General features: G+C 49.2%; 1 protein-coding gene across 3 annotated transcripts; it reads right to left on the bottom strand.

Moving 5' to 3' along the window:
• Positions 1-1,996: 1,996 nt before the first annotated feature.
• Positions 1,997-12,478, bottom strand: LOC146349277 (sialidase-3-like). Of its 3 annotated transcripts, XM_084842347.1 has the most exons (4): positions 12,384-12,478; positions 11,388-11,571; positions 7,894-8,105; positions 2,017-4,777 (listed from the first exon to the last, which is right to left on the bottom strand). In XM_084842347.1, the coding sequence occupies exons 2-4, from the start codon at positions 11,500-11,502 to the stop codon at positions 3,701-3,703; spliced, it is 1,404 nt and encodes a 467-aa protein (XP_084698473.1). In that variant the 5' UTR covers positions 11,503-11,571; positions 12,384-12,478; the 3' UTR covers positions 2,017-3,700. The 3 variants fall into 3 exon arrangements, with proteins under 3 accessions (XP_084698474.1, XP_084698473.1, XP_084698475.1); XM_084842348.1 differs by lacking the exon at positions 11,388-11,571 and having other exon boundaries at positions 1,997-4,777; positions 12,384-12,473; XM_084842349.1 differs by lacking the exon at positions 12,384-12,478 and having other exon boundaries at positions 3,522-4,777; positions 11,361-11,571.
• Between the last annotated feature and the right edge of the window lie 3,034 nt (positions 12,479-15,512).

Below are 15,512 nucleotides of genomic sequence, written 5' to 3'. Positions count from 1 at the left end.
GAAGCCCACTTACCGGCTTTTGAGCACGCTGGCCATCTTCTCCCCCAGATCGAACTCAAGGAGAACCTGCTCTCCTGATTTTTAGCCAAAGCTGACAGAGCATGGTATTGATTGGCTGGCCCCTGTGTCCGTCTTGAAGCCTCATCCACCACCCTCCTCGAGGCAGGGCTGTGCGCAGCACTGTTTGGCTGGCCCTTGCGTCAATCACAAAGCCACCTCCCCCTTTCTCAGAGCAGTTTCAAAATGAGCAGAAAGACATGGCTGCTCCACTTTTGAGGGCACAGCTTTCTACTGCCTCAGTGGCAGGCTGCCGATAAAGACACGGCTTAAAAGGCTGGGGGGGGGGGCTGACCCTGTGAACATGAACAGAGAAAGACCTCCTCTTCTCATCCTTTTTTTCTGGTGCCAGATAAAAAAGGGATGCTTTCCAAGACAGCCCTTAAAATAAAATGCATAGCTGGCTGGGGGATGCTGGAAAATGTAGGACTTTTTTTCTGTCTAAACATGCATAGCATTGCGCCCTTCATTTGCTTTGTTTACATTTCTAGCAGCCTGGTTTGTATTTATAGCTAGACACAGCAGTATGGAATGTCTGTAGTTTAATTATATATGGGCACAAATGTCCTTTGGCTGTTGTTGGGGCCTCACCTCAGTTCTTCCAGGACAGCCTTTGCCAACCTGGTGCCCCCAAAATGTGTTGGGCTACAACTCCCATAATCCCACAGCCAGCTATATGCTGGGAATTGTAGTCCAACACATCTGGAGGGCACCAGGTTGGTGAAAGCTGTTCTAGGCCCTCTGGAGACCAAAGGCCCAACTCATTTGCTCACATATGACCTGGGGCTTAGGACACAGAACACAAACCTCATTCTCCCTGGGATGGATATCAAGAGTGCAATATTCTGCACTGGGCAGAAAACAACAGAATGACATTTAATAGGGATAAATGCCAAATTCTGCACCTAGGAAAAAGAAACCAAAGGCACAGTTACAAGATGGGCGATACGTGGCTCAACAACACTACAAGCGAGAAGGATCTTGGAATTGTTGTCGACCACAAGCTGAATATGAGCCAACAATATGATATGGCTGCAAAAAAGGCAAATGCTCTTTTGGGCTGCATTAATAGAAGCATAGCTTCCAAATCCCGGGAAGTACTCGTTCCCCTCTACTCAGCACTGGTTAGGCCTCATCTGGAGTACTGTGTCCAGTTCAGGGCACCACACTTTAAGAAGGATGCAGACAAACTGCAGAGGGTTCAGAGGATGGCAACAAAGATGATCAGGGGACTGGAAAGAAAGCCCTATGAAGAGAGACTGAAAGAAGTGGGCACGTTCAGCCTTGAGAAGAGAAGACTGAGGGGAGATTTGATAGCGCTCTTCAAGTACATGAAAGGTTGTCCCAGAGAGGAAGGCCAGGATCTCTTCTCGATCATCCCAGAGTGCAGGACACGGAATCATGGGCTCAAGTGACAGGAAGCCAGATTCCGGCTGAACATCAGGAAAAACGTCCTGACTGTTAGAGCAATACGACAGTGGAACCCATTCCCTAGGGAGGTGGTGGGCTCTCCCACACTGGAGGCGTTCAAGACGAGGCTGGACAGCCATCTGTCAGGGAGGCTCTGACTTGGATTCCTGCATTGAGCGGGGGGTTGGACTCAATGGCCTTGTAGGCCCCTTCCAACCCTTGTTGTTGTTCACCCTACTATTCTATGATTCTACGATCTAGTCCAGCGTTCTGTTCACACAGTGGCCAACCAGCTGCCCATGGGAAACACACAAGCAGGACACAAGTGCTACAGCACCTTTCTGTCTGTGTTCCCCAGAAACTGGTGTACATAGGCATACTGCCTCTGATACTGGAGGCAGCACATAACCATCAGGACTGGTAGCCATTGATAGCTTTCTCCTCCAGGAATTTGTCCAATCCCCTTTTAAAGCCATCCAAGTTGGTGGCCATCACTACAAGTATTTGAAAGGAAAAATAAACCACATGACATGATTTAAATTTTTTATTAGATAGAACATTTTATTGGAGTACTTGTCAAAAATTAAAGTCGATACCATGTACTTCTCTTTGTTGTTGTTGTTCAGTCGTTCAGTCGTGTCCGACTCTTCGTGACCCCACGGACCAGAGCACGCCAGGCCTTCCTGTCCTGCGCTCTCTCCCGGAGCGTGCTCAAGTTCATATTCATTGCATCGGTGATGCTATCTAGCCATCTCATCCTCTGCCGTCCCCTTCTCCTTTTGCCTTCAGTCTTTCCCAGCATCAGGGTCTTTTCCAGAGAGTTTTCTCTTCGCATTAGGTGGCCAAAATATTGGAGCTTCAGCTTCAGTATCTGTCCTTCCAATGAGCACTCAGGGTTGATTTCCTTTATGATGGACTGATTTGACCTCCTTGCAGTCCAGGGGACTCGTAAGAGTCTTCTCCAGCACCACAGTTCAAAAGCATCAATTCTTCGGCACCCAGCCTTCCTTATAGTCCAGCTCTCACAGCCATATGTTGCTACTGGGAAAACCATAGCTTTGATTAGATGGACCTTTGTCGGCAAGGTGATGTCTCTGCTTCTTACTATGCTGTCTAGGTTTGCCATAGCTTTCCTCCCAAAGAGCAAGCGTCTTTTAATTTCATGGCTACAGTCACCGTCTGCGGTGATCTTGGAGCCCAAGAAAGTCAAATCTGTCACTGCTTCCATTTCTTCCCCTTCTATATGCCAGGAAGTGATGGGGCCAGATGCCATGATCTTAGTTTTTTTAATGTTGAGTTTCAAACCAGCTTTTGCACTCTCCTCTTTCACCCTCAACAAGAGGCTCTTGAGATCCTCTTCGCTTTCTGCCATTAGGGTGGTATCATCTGCATATCGGAGGTTGTTGATAATTCTCCCAGCAATCTTAATTCCGACCTGTGATTCATCCAACCCGGCGTTTCTCATGATGTACTCTGCATATAAATTAAATAAGCAGGGTGACAATATCCAGCCTTGTCGTACTCCTTTCCCAATTTTGAACCAATCGGTTGTTCCATGACCGGTTCTTACTGTTGCTTCTTGACCCTCGTACAGGTTTGTCAGGAGACAGGTAAGGTGGTCTGGTACTCCCATCACTTTAAGAATTTGCCACAGTTTGTTGTGATCCACACAATCAAAGGCTTTAGCGTAGTCAATGAAGCAGAAATAGACGTTTTTCTGGAATTCTCTTGCTTTCTCCATGATCCAGCGAATGTTGGCGATTTGATCTCTAGTTCCTCTTCGAAACCCAGCTTGTACTTCCGGTAATTCTCGGAAAAACGAAGGTACTGAAGACTGTTGATGCACTAATAAACGTTAGAAACCCAAAGAACTGTGCATGATATGCTGACAACCACTCATCTGTTTCAACAGAGTTCAGCTCTCTTCCACGAAGGCGGTTGGGTGCCTTCAGTTTTGCTATCACAGCTTATTTGTTCCGTTTCACTCTGAGACATACATGTATTGCAATGACATCTATGCATCCTCTCACAGACTCGCAGAGATAATCACCTGAAAAACATTCTTTACAACTGCAAAAGGGCCAAGCTTGCCTGACCTTGTATTTGCAATTGGTATCCATTCATTGTTATTAAGGAACTTACGAAATGCCAAAAAATTTCATGGAAAAATAAAGCACTGGAAAAATGTCCTCCTGACATTACTGTCCTCAGCTGATAAATATCCATGAACAGATTAAGACTGATGCGCCTTTGGAGGTGAATCCGTGCAAGGCCACCTTCCCCTCACATTCCTCAGGAGCTCAACCTCACTGAAAAGCTGAAAGGCAATCTCTTCGTAGGGCAAGGACTCCCCACACTCAAACAAGCAGGCGAACGCCAGGGACTCCCCCTCCTCACATACGGCCAGGTCCGAGTAGCCGCTGGGCCCCTTATTCAGCACCCAGGGGGCGGTCCAGCAGCCCTTCTTCTCCAGTGGGGAGGTATTCAGGTAGATGCCCAGATCCACACGCTTGTGTCTGCTTGTGGGGTGGGAGAAAATCAGCCATGACGTGTTGCTCTTGAGGGAGGTGGGGGAGGGATGAACGGCCAACAGATGAATTGATTTGGCTGTGTCTTCCTTCTGGCCCAGATCCGAGGGCTCTTGCTGTGGGGAAAAGCTCACCACGCTGCCCTGGCATCCATTGGGCGGCTCACACAACTCCTTGCACAGGAAAGATCCCTCAAATAGGTAACCATCGTCCATGCTGAAGGCCTCGGCCCGACAGTGGTCCTGACTTGGATTTCGGGCGTTGATGTACAACACCTGGCTGTTGTCCTGGTGGGTCAGCTCGGCAACTTGGCACTCCGTTGTCTGCAAGCTCTGGAGCAGCTGTCCCCGGGCCCAGTTCTGCCCACCATCGTCGCTGTACAACGTGAAGGAATGAGGCTTCGTGCAGCAGAACGAGAAGCAGCAGAAGCAAGGCTTGTGGATGTAGTAGGTGTACGCCGGAACCACCAGGCGCCCGGAGCTCAGCTGCACCCCGTGGCCCGGCCCAACGCCAAAGGTGGCCCAGTTTCTCAAGCCATCTCCAATCATCTGTGTGGTCAGGTCTACCGTCTGGCTCCATGTGCGGCCACCATCTTTGCTAAAGACGTGGCACAGCCTCACGGCGTTCCTCCCCATCATGATCTGGTACTGGCTCGTGATGTGGTCCAGCACGCAAATGAAGAACAGGAAAACCGTGTCGCTCTTCTTCTCATACACCGGGCAAGGGTTCATGGTGCGGTACTTGGGCAGCCCAGCTTCCGTTAGGGGCTCCTGAGGTCCCCACTAGAGCAAGACAGAGGGAAGGAACAAAAATGGTGAACCAAAAGGCTTTGCGCTCTATACAACACAGGGCAGCTCTACTCGGTACACGCCTAGAACACACGTAGACTGTCATTCACCTGCTGAACTGGCATGAATCCAAATCAAAGAACACAGAGTTGGATCCAGACTGGGACAGCTGCATTTTGGTCCCATTGAAATCAATGGGAAGAGGAAGTCTTGACAAACTCAAGACCCATTGGTTCCGTAAGTCTGGATTCAGTCCGTAAAGTCTGGCGACAAGAATGAATCACAAGAAACATAGGCCTGACGTCTGCTCCTTAGCAAACATTTCCCAGACACCAGTGGTGCAGTGGCAAATTGTGAAGTGCAGGCTCTCATCGTGGTAGTCCCCAATAGCCATGCCCCCAAGAAGGGTAAAAAAAAATCTGAAAGCTGTGTTGTTCTAGCAGTTTCAGCAGTTTTATCTCCCCACGAGCAGGTCTTTGGAAAAGCTAATGGGCCTTAATTGTCCGTTCCAGACCAAGCCACCCCAAAATACTTTGCATTACAACAGGGAACAATATATCGCTGCTGGGGAAATTGATTTCCCCCCAGATACTGTGAGGATTGCAGCTAAGTTCACAGGGAACAGAGATTCCTCTGGAAGTGTGGCAGATGACATCAGTGTCCTATACAAGAAGAAGAAGAAGAGGAAGAAGAAAAAGAGGAAGAGGAAGAAGAAGTAGTGCTGACGCTGCAGCCCTATGAGGTCTGGTTCCACTACAACAGTGCCACGTATCGTTCCTGTCAGCACCAGCCTTCCTGGATGGAGGACTTCAGCCAGAGGGGGTTGGGTGGGTAGCTGAATTTTCCATGTGGATTTGAACCAACCACCAACATGTTTAGCTACAGATTTCTATCACTGACGTATTTGTTGACTTGTGAGCGATAATGTGTTGGATCTGTTGTTTTAGCAGATACTGCTTCTATGATGTTTTAGAGATGCTGTATTCCATTGGGTTGCTTTCTGACACAGATGATCTGTTGACATTTTGACATGTCAGCAGATGATCTGTTGACATTTTCTGAATGTGAGCTGATGACTGGAACTCTCTCTCTCCCCTGCCTTTGGGAACTGCACTTGGAATCTGCAGATTTTCTGTCTGCTTACAGGAATGTCCCAGTACATGCTTTCTTGAGCACGTACTAGGACCCAGATCCAAAACTTCTGTGTTTCCAGGACACGTTCCCAGCAAGGTTTCAAGTTACTAACTGAGTCAACCAGCATATATAATATTGACTTGGGCAGAATGCCCACTAGTTGTCAGTTACTGAGGCTGGTAGGCAAGCTGCTAACCCTTTCGTTCTGTTCCTTATGCTCCAAAAGCCTGAGAGGTCCCCATATTTTAAAGACTTATTTTTTGCCCCGCAGGTGAAGAAGATACCTGGGACTCTTCATGAATACATATTGAAGATAATGAATTGACGTGTGGCTGTTGTCTAACAAAACAACGATGAAGATGGGAGCTGAAATACATTTGTGCAATCTTAAAAGCTACCTTAAATAAAAAGTTGCCAGAAGTTGGAACTGTTTGATTGGATAATTATTGCTTTATAGAAAAGGTCCAGATATAACCTAATGCTTTAACTGCATATTTGATTATAATGTTAAAGATCGCTGATCAGATGATTAGATCGACCATTTTTGAAACTGTTGTACTAATCTTTTTATTGTATTTAAGGGATGTGTGTGAGAGGATTCTACCCTTGAAGGTGGCCTAAAATAATTTAAATTTTAAAAAATAAGAAATAAAGCCCTGTTGGTTCAGGCCAACGGTCCTCCTAGACTAGCATCTTGCCACACTGTGGCTAGCCAGATGCTTCCAGGAAACCCATAGGCAGGGCAAGAAGGCACAGCACCCTCCCCCATTTGCTCCCCAGCCTCTGAAAATAGGAGCTCCATATAGCCGCCACTCCCATTAATAGCAGACTTAGGTGGCCGGTGCCAAGAGAGATGGAGCCAAAATGGGAGCACTGAGAAATAACAGGGAGTTATCAGCATGCCGGGGGCGGGGGGGGGGGCGGGGGGGGGGCTTGAGCTTTTCAGAAATACAGAAAGTGTTTAAAAACACTTTCCCAAAACCAGCCCAGTGAAGACTGAGCATGCTCAGTAGCTACAGAATGTTGACAGTCAGTTGGAAATGGAAAATTGGGGCGGGGGGTACCAGAATGCCATTCTTGAGCTGCGTACAGCTGATAGTATCCTGGAGCAGGTTTGGCTGACTGGCACCCTAAACATAAGAAGAGATGTGCTGAATCAGACACAGGCCTCCCTAGTCCAGCATTCTGTTTCCCACAGAGGCCAGCCAGTTGCCCCAGGGAAGCCCACAACCAGGACATGAGGGGGCAATAGCCCTCTCCTACTGTTGTTCCCAAATAACTGGTAATTAAGAGACATGCAGGCTCTGATCCTGGAGTGGTACATGGCCATCAGGACTAATGGCCACTGATGGCCTTGAACAGGAGCACTCTTGCTAGGTGAGGATATGCTGCAACATTCTGTTGCAGTGCCATGCATCATGAATAATAGCCATTGCTTGGTAAATTCTCGGAAGATGGGTCGAATCCTCCTTTAAAGCCATCTAAGTTACAGAGCCATGACCGCATCCTGCATCAGCAACTTCCACCAGTTAATTATGTTCTGGTGGGGGAAGAAGGACTTGCCTTTCTCTGTCCAGAACCTACCATCAATTCCATGGGATGACCTCAAGCTCTAGAATTAAACAAGAGAGACAGACACATTTTGCAGGGTGTTTGTGGGGGAAAAGATATTACAAAGTAGTAAATGTCCACAGTGTGTTTTCATCCAAACCTAGTAATGCCACCCCTGAAAATTCCCATCATGTTGAGAAATGGTGAATGTGCAGTAGCATTTTACAGTGCAATCCTACACATACCTACTCAGATGTAAGTCCCACTGAGAACAGTGGGTCATACACCACAGTAAGTGTGCACAGGATTGCAGCCTTAGGTCGTTAAATCCACCTCAAACGTGGTAGATAAAATGAAAAATGCATTTGTAAAAAACACCAAATGAAATCAGCAATAGCACAGCTATTTCCTACCCCTGGTGTTACCTGGACAGAGGCTCCTTCCTTCCGCCCTCGTCTCATCACCAGGAACTTGGCATCTACATCTTTGGGCGTTGAGCGCTCCTCCGCAAATGCAAGAAAAGTGGACTCGGAGGGCAGGTACAGCAGTGCTGGGATGCGGTAGGTGAGGCTCCCTCGTGTTTTCTGGCGGAAAAGAGCCACCTTCCCAGAGCCGGCCTGAGCCTCAGCCATGTTCCCTGGGCATGCAGAAATATTTTGGGAGAGGGGGAAAGAAAGGAAATCAAATAAATCCAAGCAACAGTAACTGATTGCATTGAACAGTTATTGAGCGCAGCAAACCTTTATGTGCTTCGGCTATTGGGTGGTATAGAAATGTAGTAAATAAATAAATAAAGTAGAGCTTGCAAACCTCCTCATTCTCAGTCCCTCATTTCACTCCTCATTTCAGCTCATACTAATGTCTCACCAAACCATGACACAGAGAGACCAGCAAGAGACCATCACGGATTCCACAGTGCAGTCTTGTCAGGCCTTTGCATTCACGAGACACCCCAATGAGACCATAAGAAGAGCCCTGCTGGATCAGACCAAGGTCCATCAAGTCCCACATTCTGTTCACACAGTGGCCAACCAGCTGTCCCAATGGGAAGCCCACAAGCGGGACATGAGTGCAACAGCACCTTCCCACCCATGTTCCCCAGCAATTGGTGTACTCCCATGACAATAAGATCCCTTCACTTTGCTTATGTTATTTGACTGTTCCTGGCTACACAGCAACATCTGCTAACACAGAACATTTAGCAGTGCCATTATTATGTATTTATTCATTTGTTTTGAGGACTGATACCTTGCTTTTCATTTGAATGATTCTCAAGGGGGTTTACAACAAGTTGTGATAAGTGATGTGCATTGGATTTGCATGGACCAAACAGAATCAAACTGCTTCAGTCCAGTTCTGTTGCTTCCCCAGGTGAAGAAGGTTTCCCTCTGAAGCCAACAGAATTGAACCCGCTCCAGAATGAGGCTTCGTTAGCAGCTCAGATTTTGGAGATGTGCAGACTTCATGTCTCCTGCAAATAGCAACTTTTAATTTCGTTTCTCTAAACAATGATTATGAGTAGGGGGAGGGAATGTGGTTGAGTGACTGACAGGTCCACTCTCTAATCCTAGCGTATGTTTTACCATGAACTCAAATCGCTGTGCTTTCGGGAAAAGACTGGGTTGTAGTGAGAGTTTCATAAAAATTCTCTCTGTCTTCCATTTCTCTCAGTACAGAGTGGCAGCAGAGAAGGAACTGAAGTGCTAGTTTCTTTCTTTCTAGCTGGGCTGGGGTGGCTTGGTTTCAGGTTTTGTTTAACTGTATTCAAAACCATCCTTTCCTTTCTGTTGTAACTCAGTCCTTCTCTCAGACTTTTTCTTGCAAAATCTTTTTGAGATACCCTACTTTGATTTCTCAGTCGTTCTGTGTTATGTTATGTTGTGTTTTATCTCTCTGTGTGTGTGTGTGTGTGTGTGTGTGTGTGAGGGAGGGAGACTTGGTGTAGAATTAGGCAGTGAGTCCATTTCTCCCTCCCCTACTTAGGAAAAAGAAATTAAATAATTTCAATTTAGTCCTGTTGCACTTAGGGGTGTGTGTGCGTGTGTCTTTATCATATTAAAGTAGTATTAAAAAGCCTTAAACTTGGTTTCCAAGCATCATAACTCCCTAGTCCCTGCATCTATCCTTCTGAAACTTCACCTTGAGACACCTCAAGGCTATCTGCCATTTTCAGAACTACAAGGAACATGGGGGATACGCACCTCCTCTTCTGAAGACCCTCAACATATCAAGGCTGCTCTTGCACAAAATCCCTGGCAGCTATGGTTCTGACATTTGACAGGAAGGATCCCCTCCTAAGGGGCGGCTATGCCTGTAACTATCATCCAATCATGACCAAGAGCATCTCTACACCAGCCTAAAATCCTGCATTTAAAAAGGGGCTTTCTGCTTCCATTTTAAATGCAGGATCACGACTCCCCTTTCCATGTGTTTCCTTTCCCCACCCCTTCCCCCTCCTTCTCCCTGTATCTGAGTCTCCCATTATCTTTCATTATCTCGCTCCTCTTCTTGCCACTTTTCCTCTTTTCATGGAGGAAACTGAAGCGGAACACAATGGAGTAATTTGATAGCTCAGTATCTGCAATCCGTTTAAAAACGGAACAAAGGGCATTTAGTGCAGGAGGCGCCTTGGATGATCATGGCGTCATCTAAAGAGCCCACAAACTTCTGTGAAGGAGCAATCTCAATCGCAGGATAAAAGCTCTGTATGAAGAAAGCCCAAGAGGAAAAAAAGTTATAGCCATTTTTAATTTCCCATGATAGTCAGTGGAAAGCATGAAGCTGTTAGGATGTCAATCCTTGATCTGATGAAGTGGACAGTATCCATGAAGGCTTATGCCACAATGCTTTGGTTAGTCTTTATGGTGCCACAAGCCTTGTCCTGGTTTTGCTGCAACATGGCTACCGCCTTAGAAATCCTAGATGTGTCCCTTCACAGGAATTATGCATGAGACATTTCACACTAAGAACATAAGAAGAGCCCTGCTGGATCAGTCCAGGGTCCCTCTAGTCCAGCGTTCTGTTCCCACAGTGGCCAACCAGTTGTTGACCAGGAAACCACAAGCAGGACACAAGTACAATAGGACCCTCCTGCCCATGTTCCACAGCAACTAGTGCACATAGGCTTAGTGCCTCTGCTACTGGAGGTAGCACAGAGCCATCAGGACTAGTAGCCATTGATAGCCTTCTCCTCCAGGAATTTAAAGCCATCCAAATTGGTGGCCATCACTACATCTTCTGGAAGTGAATTTCATAGTTTGACTATGTGCTGTGTGAAGAAGGACTTCCTTTGATCTGCCCTGAACCTCCCACCCATCAGGGTTCAGAAGTTGAGAAACATCCTCTCGCTTACAGGAACCATTTTGGATGATAAGCCTACCCACCCACTCGCACCAGTGCTAAACCATTTGTTCACAACAAACAAACCAACCCAAGAACTGCCCATGTACAAAAGCTTCCTTCCCAACATGATCACCTGGGGAGGATTCTTACTTGCCACTGGTGATCAGCCTGCTGGCTAGTTATTAAGTGTGGTTTACAGGGGGTTCAGGAGCAACTGATCCACATTAAGTCATCTTGAGCCAGCCTGCAAGCCTCACATCTATTCTCCCACCCCTTGCCTTAGGGCCACTCCCGTCCCCAAATCCCAAGTAATTCACACAAATATTTGTCATTTCCCCATCTCCACAATATGTTTCTTGGGGTATAGCCTGGGGTTGGGGGGGGGTGTACAGAGGTGGAGAAGCATTTAACAAAATTCTCTTTATTTATTTAATGTTTATATACTACTTCCCATTTTAAAAACTCTGAAGCGTTTCGCAATGTGTTACAAAACAATGCACCATTAAAAGTAGCAATACAGCATCCTCATCACAAGTCTCCCATAACATACCTAGCTGTGCCTTATAATTTTAAGCACCTGGTCTAGTCAGAATCTCTTCCACGGGCTTGACAAACCAGGCTGGCGGTGCATCGTTTTCATCTCGGCCTAAGATTATCTGAAAACAGGACCTTGATAGTTCAATCCCACGCATGTCTTCTCAGAAGTTGATCCGTTCATGGGGGCTACTCCCAGGTTAGTGCATGCCATATAGGATTGCAGCCTATATATTAAAACACCCTTTCAAAAGTCTTGGCGCTGTTATAACAATCGTACATTTTGGGGGCTGTGTGGTGGGGAAAGTGTGTCGGGAAAGAGCTTTGGCTACTGGGTGGTAAAGAAGTGTTTAATAATAATAATAATAATAATAATAATTTCTCCCTTTCTCCTAATACTAGAGCCCAGCGGGGCCATTCCGTGAAGGTGACGGGTGGGAGATTCAGGGCAGATCGAAGGCAGGACTTATTTCACACAGTTAAACTACGGAATTCGCTTCCGCGGGATGTAGCCACGGCCACCTGCCGGGATGGCTTTAAGTTCTGGGGGCTGGGCCAATTCCTGGAGGAGAAGGCTGCCAGCGGATGCTGGTCCTGACGGCCACCGGCCACCTCCAGTCCGAGAGGCAGCGCGCCTCTGCACGCCAGCCGCTGGGGGACATGGGCGGGGGGCGCTGGCGCGCTCGTGCGCTCCCGGGGGCAGCCGGTGGGCCACGGCGGGAGCAGATGGCGGACGACCCGGGGCTCCCCCGCGCCGCGCGCCCTCCGCCAGCCCGCCCGCGGGCAGCCCTCCCGCGGCGAAGAGGGGCGCGCGGCGCGGGGGCCGGGCCGGGCCGGGCCGCCTCCCCTGCCCGCGGGAGGGAGGCGCGCCGTGGGCAGAGGCGGGGCGAGGCAGCTGGAACGGGGCTTTGCCCTGCAGGGGGGCGCTGGTCGCCGGTCGCCCGCCCCGCCCCGCCCCGCCCCGCCCCGCGGGCTTCCACCCAGGGGGATGATCGCGCCCTCCCCCCGCGCCTCTCGCGTCCCCCACAGCCCCACTCACCGGGAGCAGCTGCGCAGGGGAGCGGGAGGGGGCCGCCCGGGAGGAGGGCCGCGGGCGGGGGGCGGCGCAGGCTCGCCTCCTCCCCGGCCCGCCCCCGGCCCGCCCCGCGGCGGCGGCCAAGTCCGCCGCTCCCCCCGGCCGCGCTCTCCTCCCTCCCTTCCGCGATCCCGGCCCTTCAGCGCCGCCCCCCCTTTCCCGTCTTCCCGGCGCCTCCGTGGGGGTTTGCGGCGGCCTTCCCCAGGCATGCGCCCTCCGGACGGGGCTGGACTACGGTTCCCATCCTCCCCGGCCAGCGTGTGGTCCAGCCCCGCGGCAGGGCGCCGGGCTGGGGGAAGGCTTCCTCGGGGCTTCCTCGGATCCTCGCCGGTTTTCAGCTTCTTCCTTCTGGGCGCTGTTCGAAGCGCGGGCTTGAGCCTCTCGAGGCCTCGTGAGCGGGCGGGCTGCGGCCGGGGGGTCCTTCCCCCCTCTCCACAAGCCGCGCAGCGGAGACCTCCTGCGGCCCTCCTGCACGTGCCCCCTCCAGTGGTGCAGTAACATTCCCCCCCCCCCTTAAGAACATAAGAAGAGCCCTGCTGGATCAGACCAAGGGTCCATCTAGTCCAGCATTCTGTTCACACGGTGGCCAGCCAGCTGTTGACCGGAACCCACAAGCAGGACACGAGTGCAAGAGCACCCTCCCACCCATGTTCCCCAGCAGCTGGTGTACATAGGCTCACTGCCTCTGGTACTGGAGGTAGCACATAGCCGTCAGGACTAGTAGCCATCGATAGCCTTCTCCTCCATGAATTTGTCCAACCCCCTTTTAATGCCATCCAAACTGGTGGCCGTCACTGCATCCTGTGGCAGCGAGTTCCATAGTTTAACTCTGCACTGTGTGAAGGACTTCCTTTTATCTGCCCTGAATCTCCCACCCATCAGCTTCATGGGATGCTCCCACTGGGTGCTAGTATTTTGGGAGAGGGAGAAAAATGTCTCCCTATCCACATTCTCCACACCATGCATAATTTTGTAGACCCTCATCATGTCTCCCCTTACCCTCCTTTTTTCCATGCAGCGGCTGTAACCTCCTCTCATAGGGGAGATGCTCCAGCCCCTGGATCATTTTAGTTGCCCTTTTCTGCCCTTTTTCCAGCTCTACAATATATTTAAGGAACAATGAACAGTAACAAATCAAAATACGCCGCATGTGAGTCAATTTATTTACAGTCTTTCTGATCACTCAGGATCTCTATTTGGTACAAGCAAGATGATCTGAAAAAGTTATCACTCACCATCCTAATAGATCACGCCATGGACTTCCATGTGTCTTAAGAGGTTGTCGTGTATTCTCAGTATTAGCAAATTCAATAAATGAATAATATATGCCATTAAAAGTCTCAGTTACTACTTGGCCTCTTTGTTCTTCAGATATTTCGTGAATTTCTCCAGTAGCGTAAGGCCCCACATTTTCTGTTTCCATATGATAAGAGAAAGTTCATTTGCTGATTTCCAGTTAGCGGTGATGACCAACCTGGCTGCTGCCCAGAAACAGGTCAGGAGTTTTTTATGTCCCCTTTGTGTATTAGGGTCCATGCAAAGAGAAAGCGGTCCAGTTTTGCAGATAGTGTTATATATCTTGTTGTGTGACCTCACTGGTGAAGGCGAAGACCTAGACCCCAAAGCTTTGCACCAGCTGGCAATCCCACCACATATGCATGTAGGTGCCTCTGATGTCTCCACACCACCACCAACTAGGGTTCGCAGTACACTCCAAATAGCTCTGCTGTACTGACGTAACATCGCACCTGTGCCTCATCCTGAATGCATTTTCTTTCCCTCTATGTGACACAGGCTTCATGAATTTTAACGTGCAGTCCCTCAACATGACAGTCCCCATAGCCACGTATCCCAGGAGGGACCCCCAAATGCAGCCAGCTGTCTTGATCCATAGCAACAAACCAGTTCTAGCTGTTTCCATCTCCACCAGGAAAGCTGGTCTTTATTGCCCATTCACGACCAAGCACCCCCAAAATACTTTGCATTACAACAGGGAACAATATATCATTGCTGGGAAAATTTATTTCTTCCTGGCTACTGTGGGGACTGCAGCTAGTCTAGGAAGGAACAGGGAACCCTGAGGGGGATGGCAGATGACCTCAGTGCCCCTGCTAATAAAACAGTGCCAGCACTGCATCCTCTGTGAGTTCTGGTTCTGTTGTGCCCCTGCCCCATCTTCAGAAATCAGACAGCCCTTCAGAGAATATTTATTTATTTATTTATTTATTAAATGTATTAATCGCCCATCTGACTGGTCACCCAGCCACTCTGGGCGATGTACAACCCACCATAAAACAATTTAAAACAATAAAATTTTACCATAAATTTTTTTCTTTTAAATACCCTAACCCACCCCAAATGCCTGCCTGAACAACCACGTTTTTAATGCACGACGGAAGCTCATTAAAGAGGGGGCATGACGGAGTTCCCTAGGGAGGGTGTTCCACAGAGTGGGGGCCACCACAGAAAAGGCCCTCTCCCTCATCCCCACCAGTCTAGCTGTCCTGGCTGATGGGACAGAGAGAAGGCCATCCGAGGCTGATCTTGTTAAGCGGCCTGTCTGGTGCTGCTGGAGGTGCTCCTTAAGATAGGCTGGGCCGGAACCATATAGGGTTTTAAAGGTCAAAACCAACACCTTGAATTTGGCCCGGAAAACAACTGGTAGCCAGTGCAGCTCCTTCAGCACTGGAGTGATGTGATCTCGCTGGCGGCTGCTTTTAATCAGGCGAGCCGCCGCGTTCTGTACCAGCTGCAGCTTCCGAACCGTCTTCAAGGGTAACCCCACGTAGAGCGCATTACAGTAGTCTAAACGAGAGGAGACCAGGGCATGTACTACCGATGGGTAGTACATGTCCCCGCTCAGTCTTTTCTTCGCCAGGCTAAATGTGCCCAGTCCTGTCAACCTTTTCTCATCATAGGATTCGTTTTCCATACAGCTGACACCCTTTTTTTCATTTTCCATACAGCTGCCTCCCTCTACACCTGTTCCAGGTTGTCTGTATCCTCCTTCAAGTGCAGCACCCAGAACTGGACACTGTCAGGGGAGTGCAGGCCACAGCAATGGGGTCTGCTGAATGCAAAGACATCAGAGCA

The sequence above is a fragment of the Heloderma suspectum genome, chromosome 3 (assembly GCF_057233095.1).
Source record: "Heloderma suspectum isolate Gila_16-S chromosome 3, 16-S_ref, whole genome shotgun sequence".
In the NCBI taxonomy this organism is placed as follows: domain Eukaryota; kingdom Metazoa; phylum Chordata; class Lepidosauria; order Squamata; family Helodermatidae; genus Heloderma; species Heloderma suspectum.
The sequence above is the reverse complement of the archived record's forward strand: the minus strand, read 5'-3'. Positions and strand labels throughout refer to the sequence as shown.

Coding starts and splice junctions, on each gene's coding strand:
- LOC146349277 (XM_084842347.1), bottom strand. CDS start 11,502: ATGCGTGGGATTGAACTATCAAGGTCCTGTTTTCAGATAATCTTAGGC. Junction 8,106..11,387: donor AGAGATTCTGACTAGACCAG/GTGCTTAAAATT, acceptor CTGCATGCCCAG/GGAACATGGCTGAGGCTCAG. Junction 4,778..7,893: donor AGGAAGGAGCCTCTGTCCAG/GTAACACCAGGG, acceptor GTCTTGCTCTAG/TGGGGACCTCAGGAGCCCCT.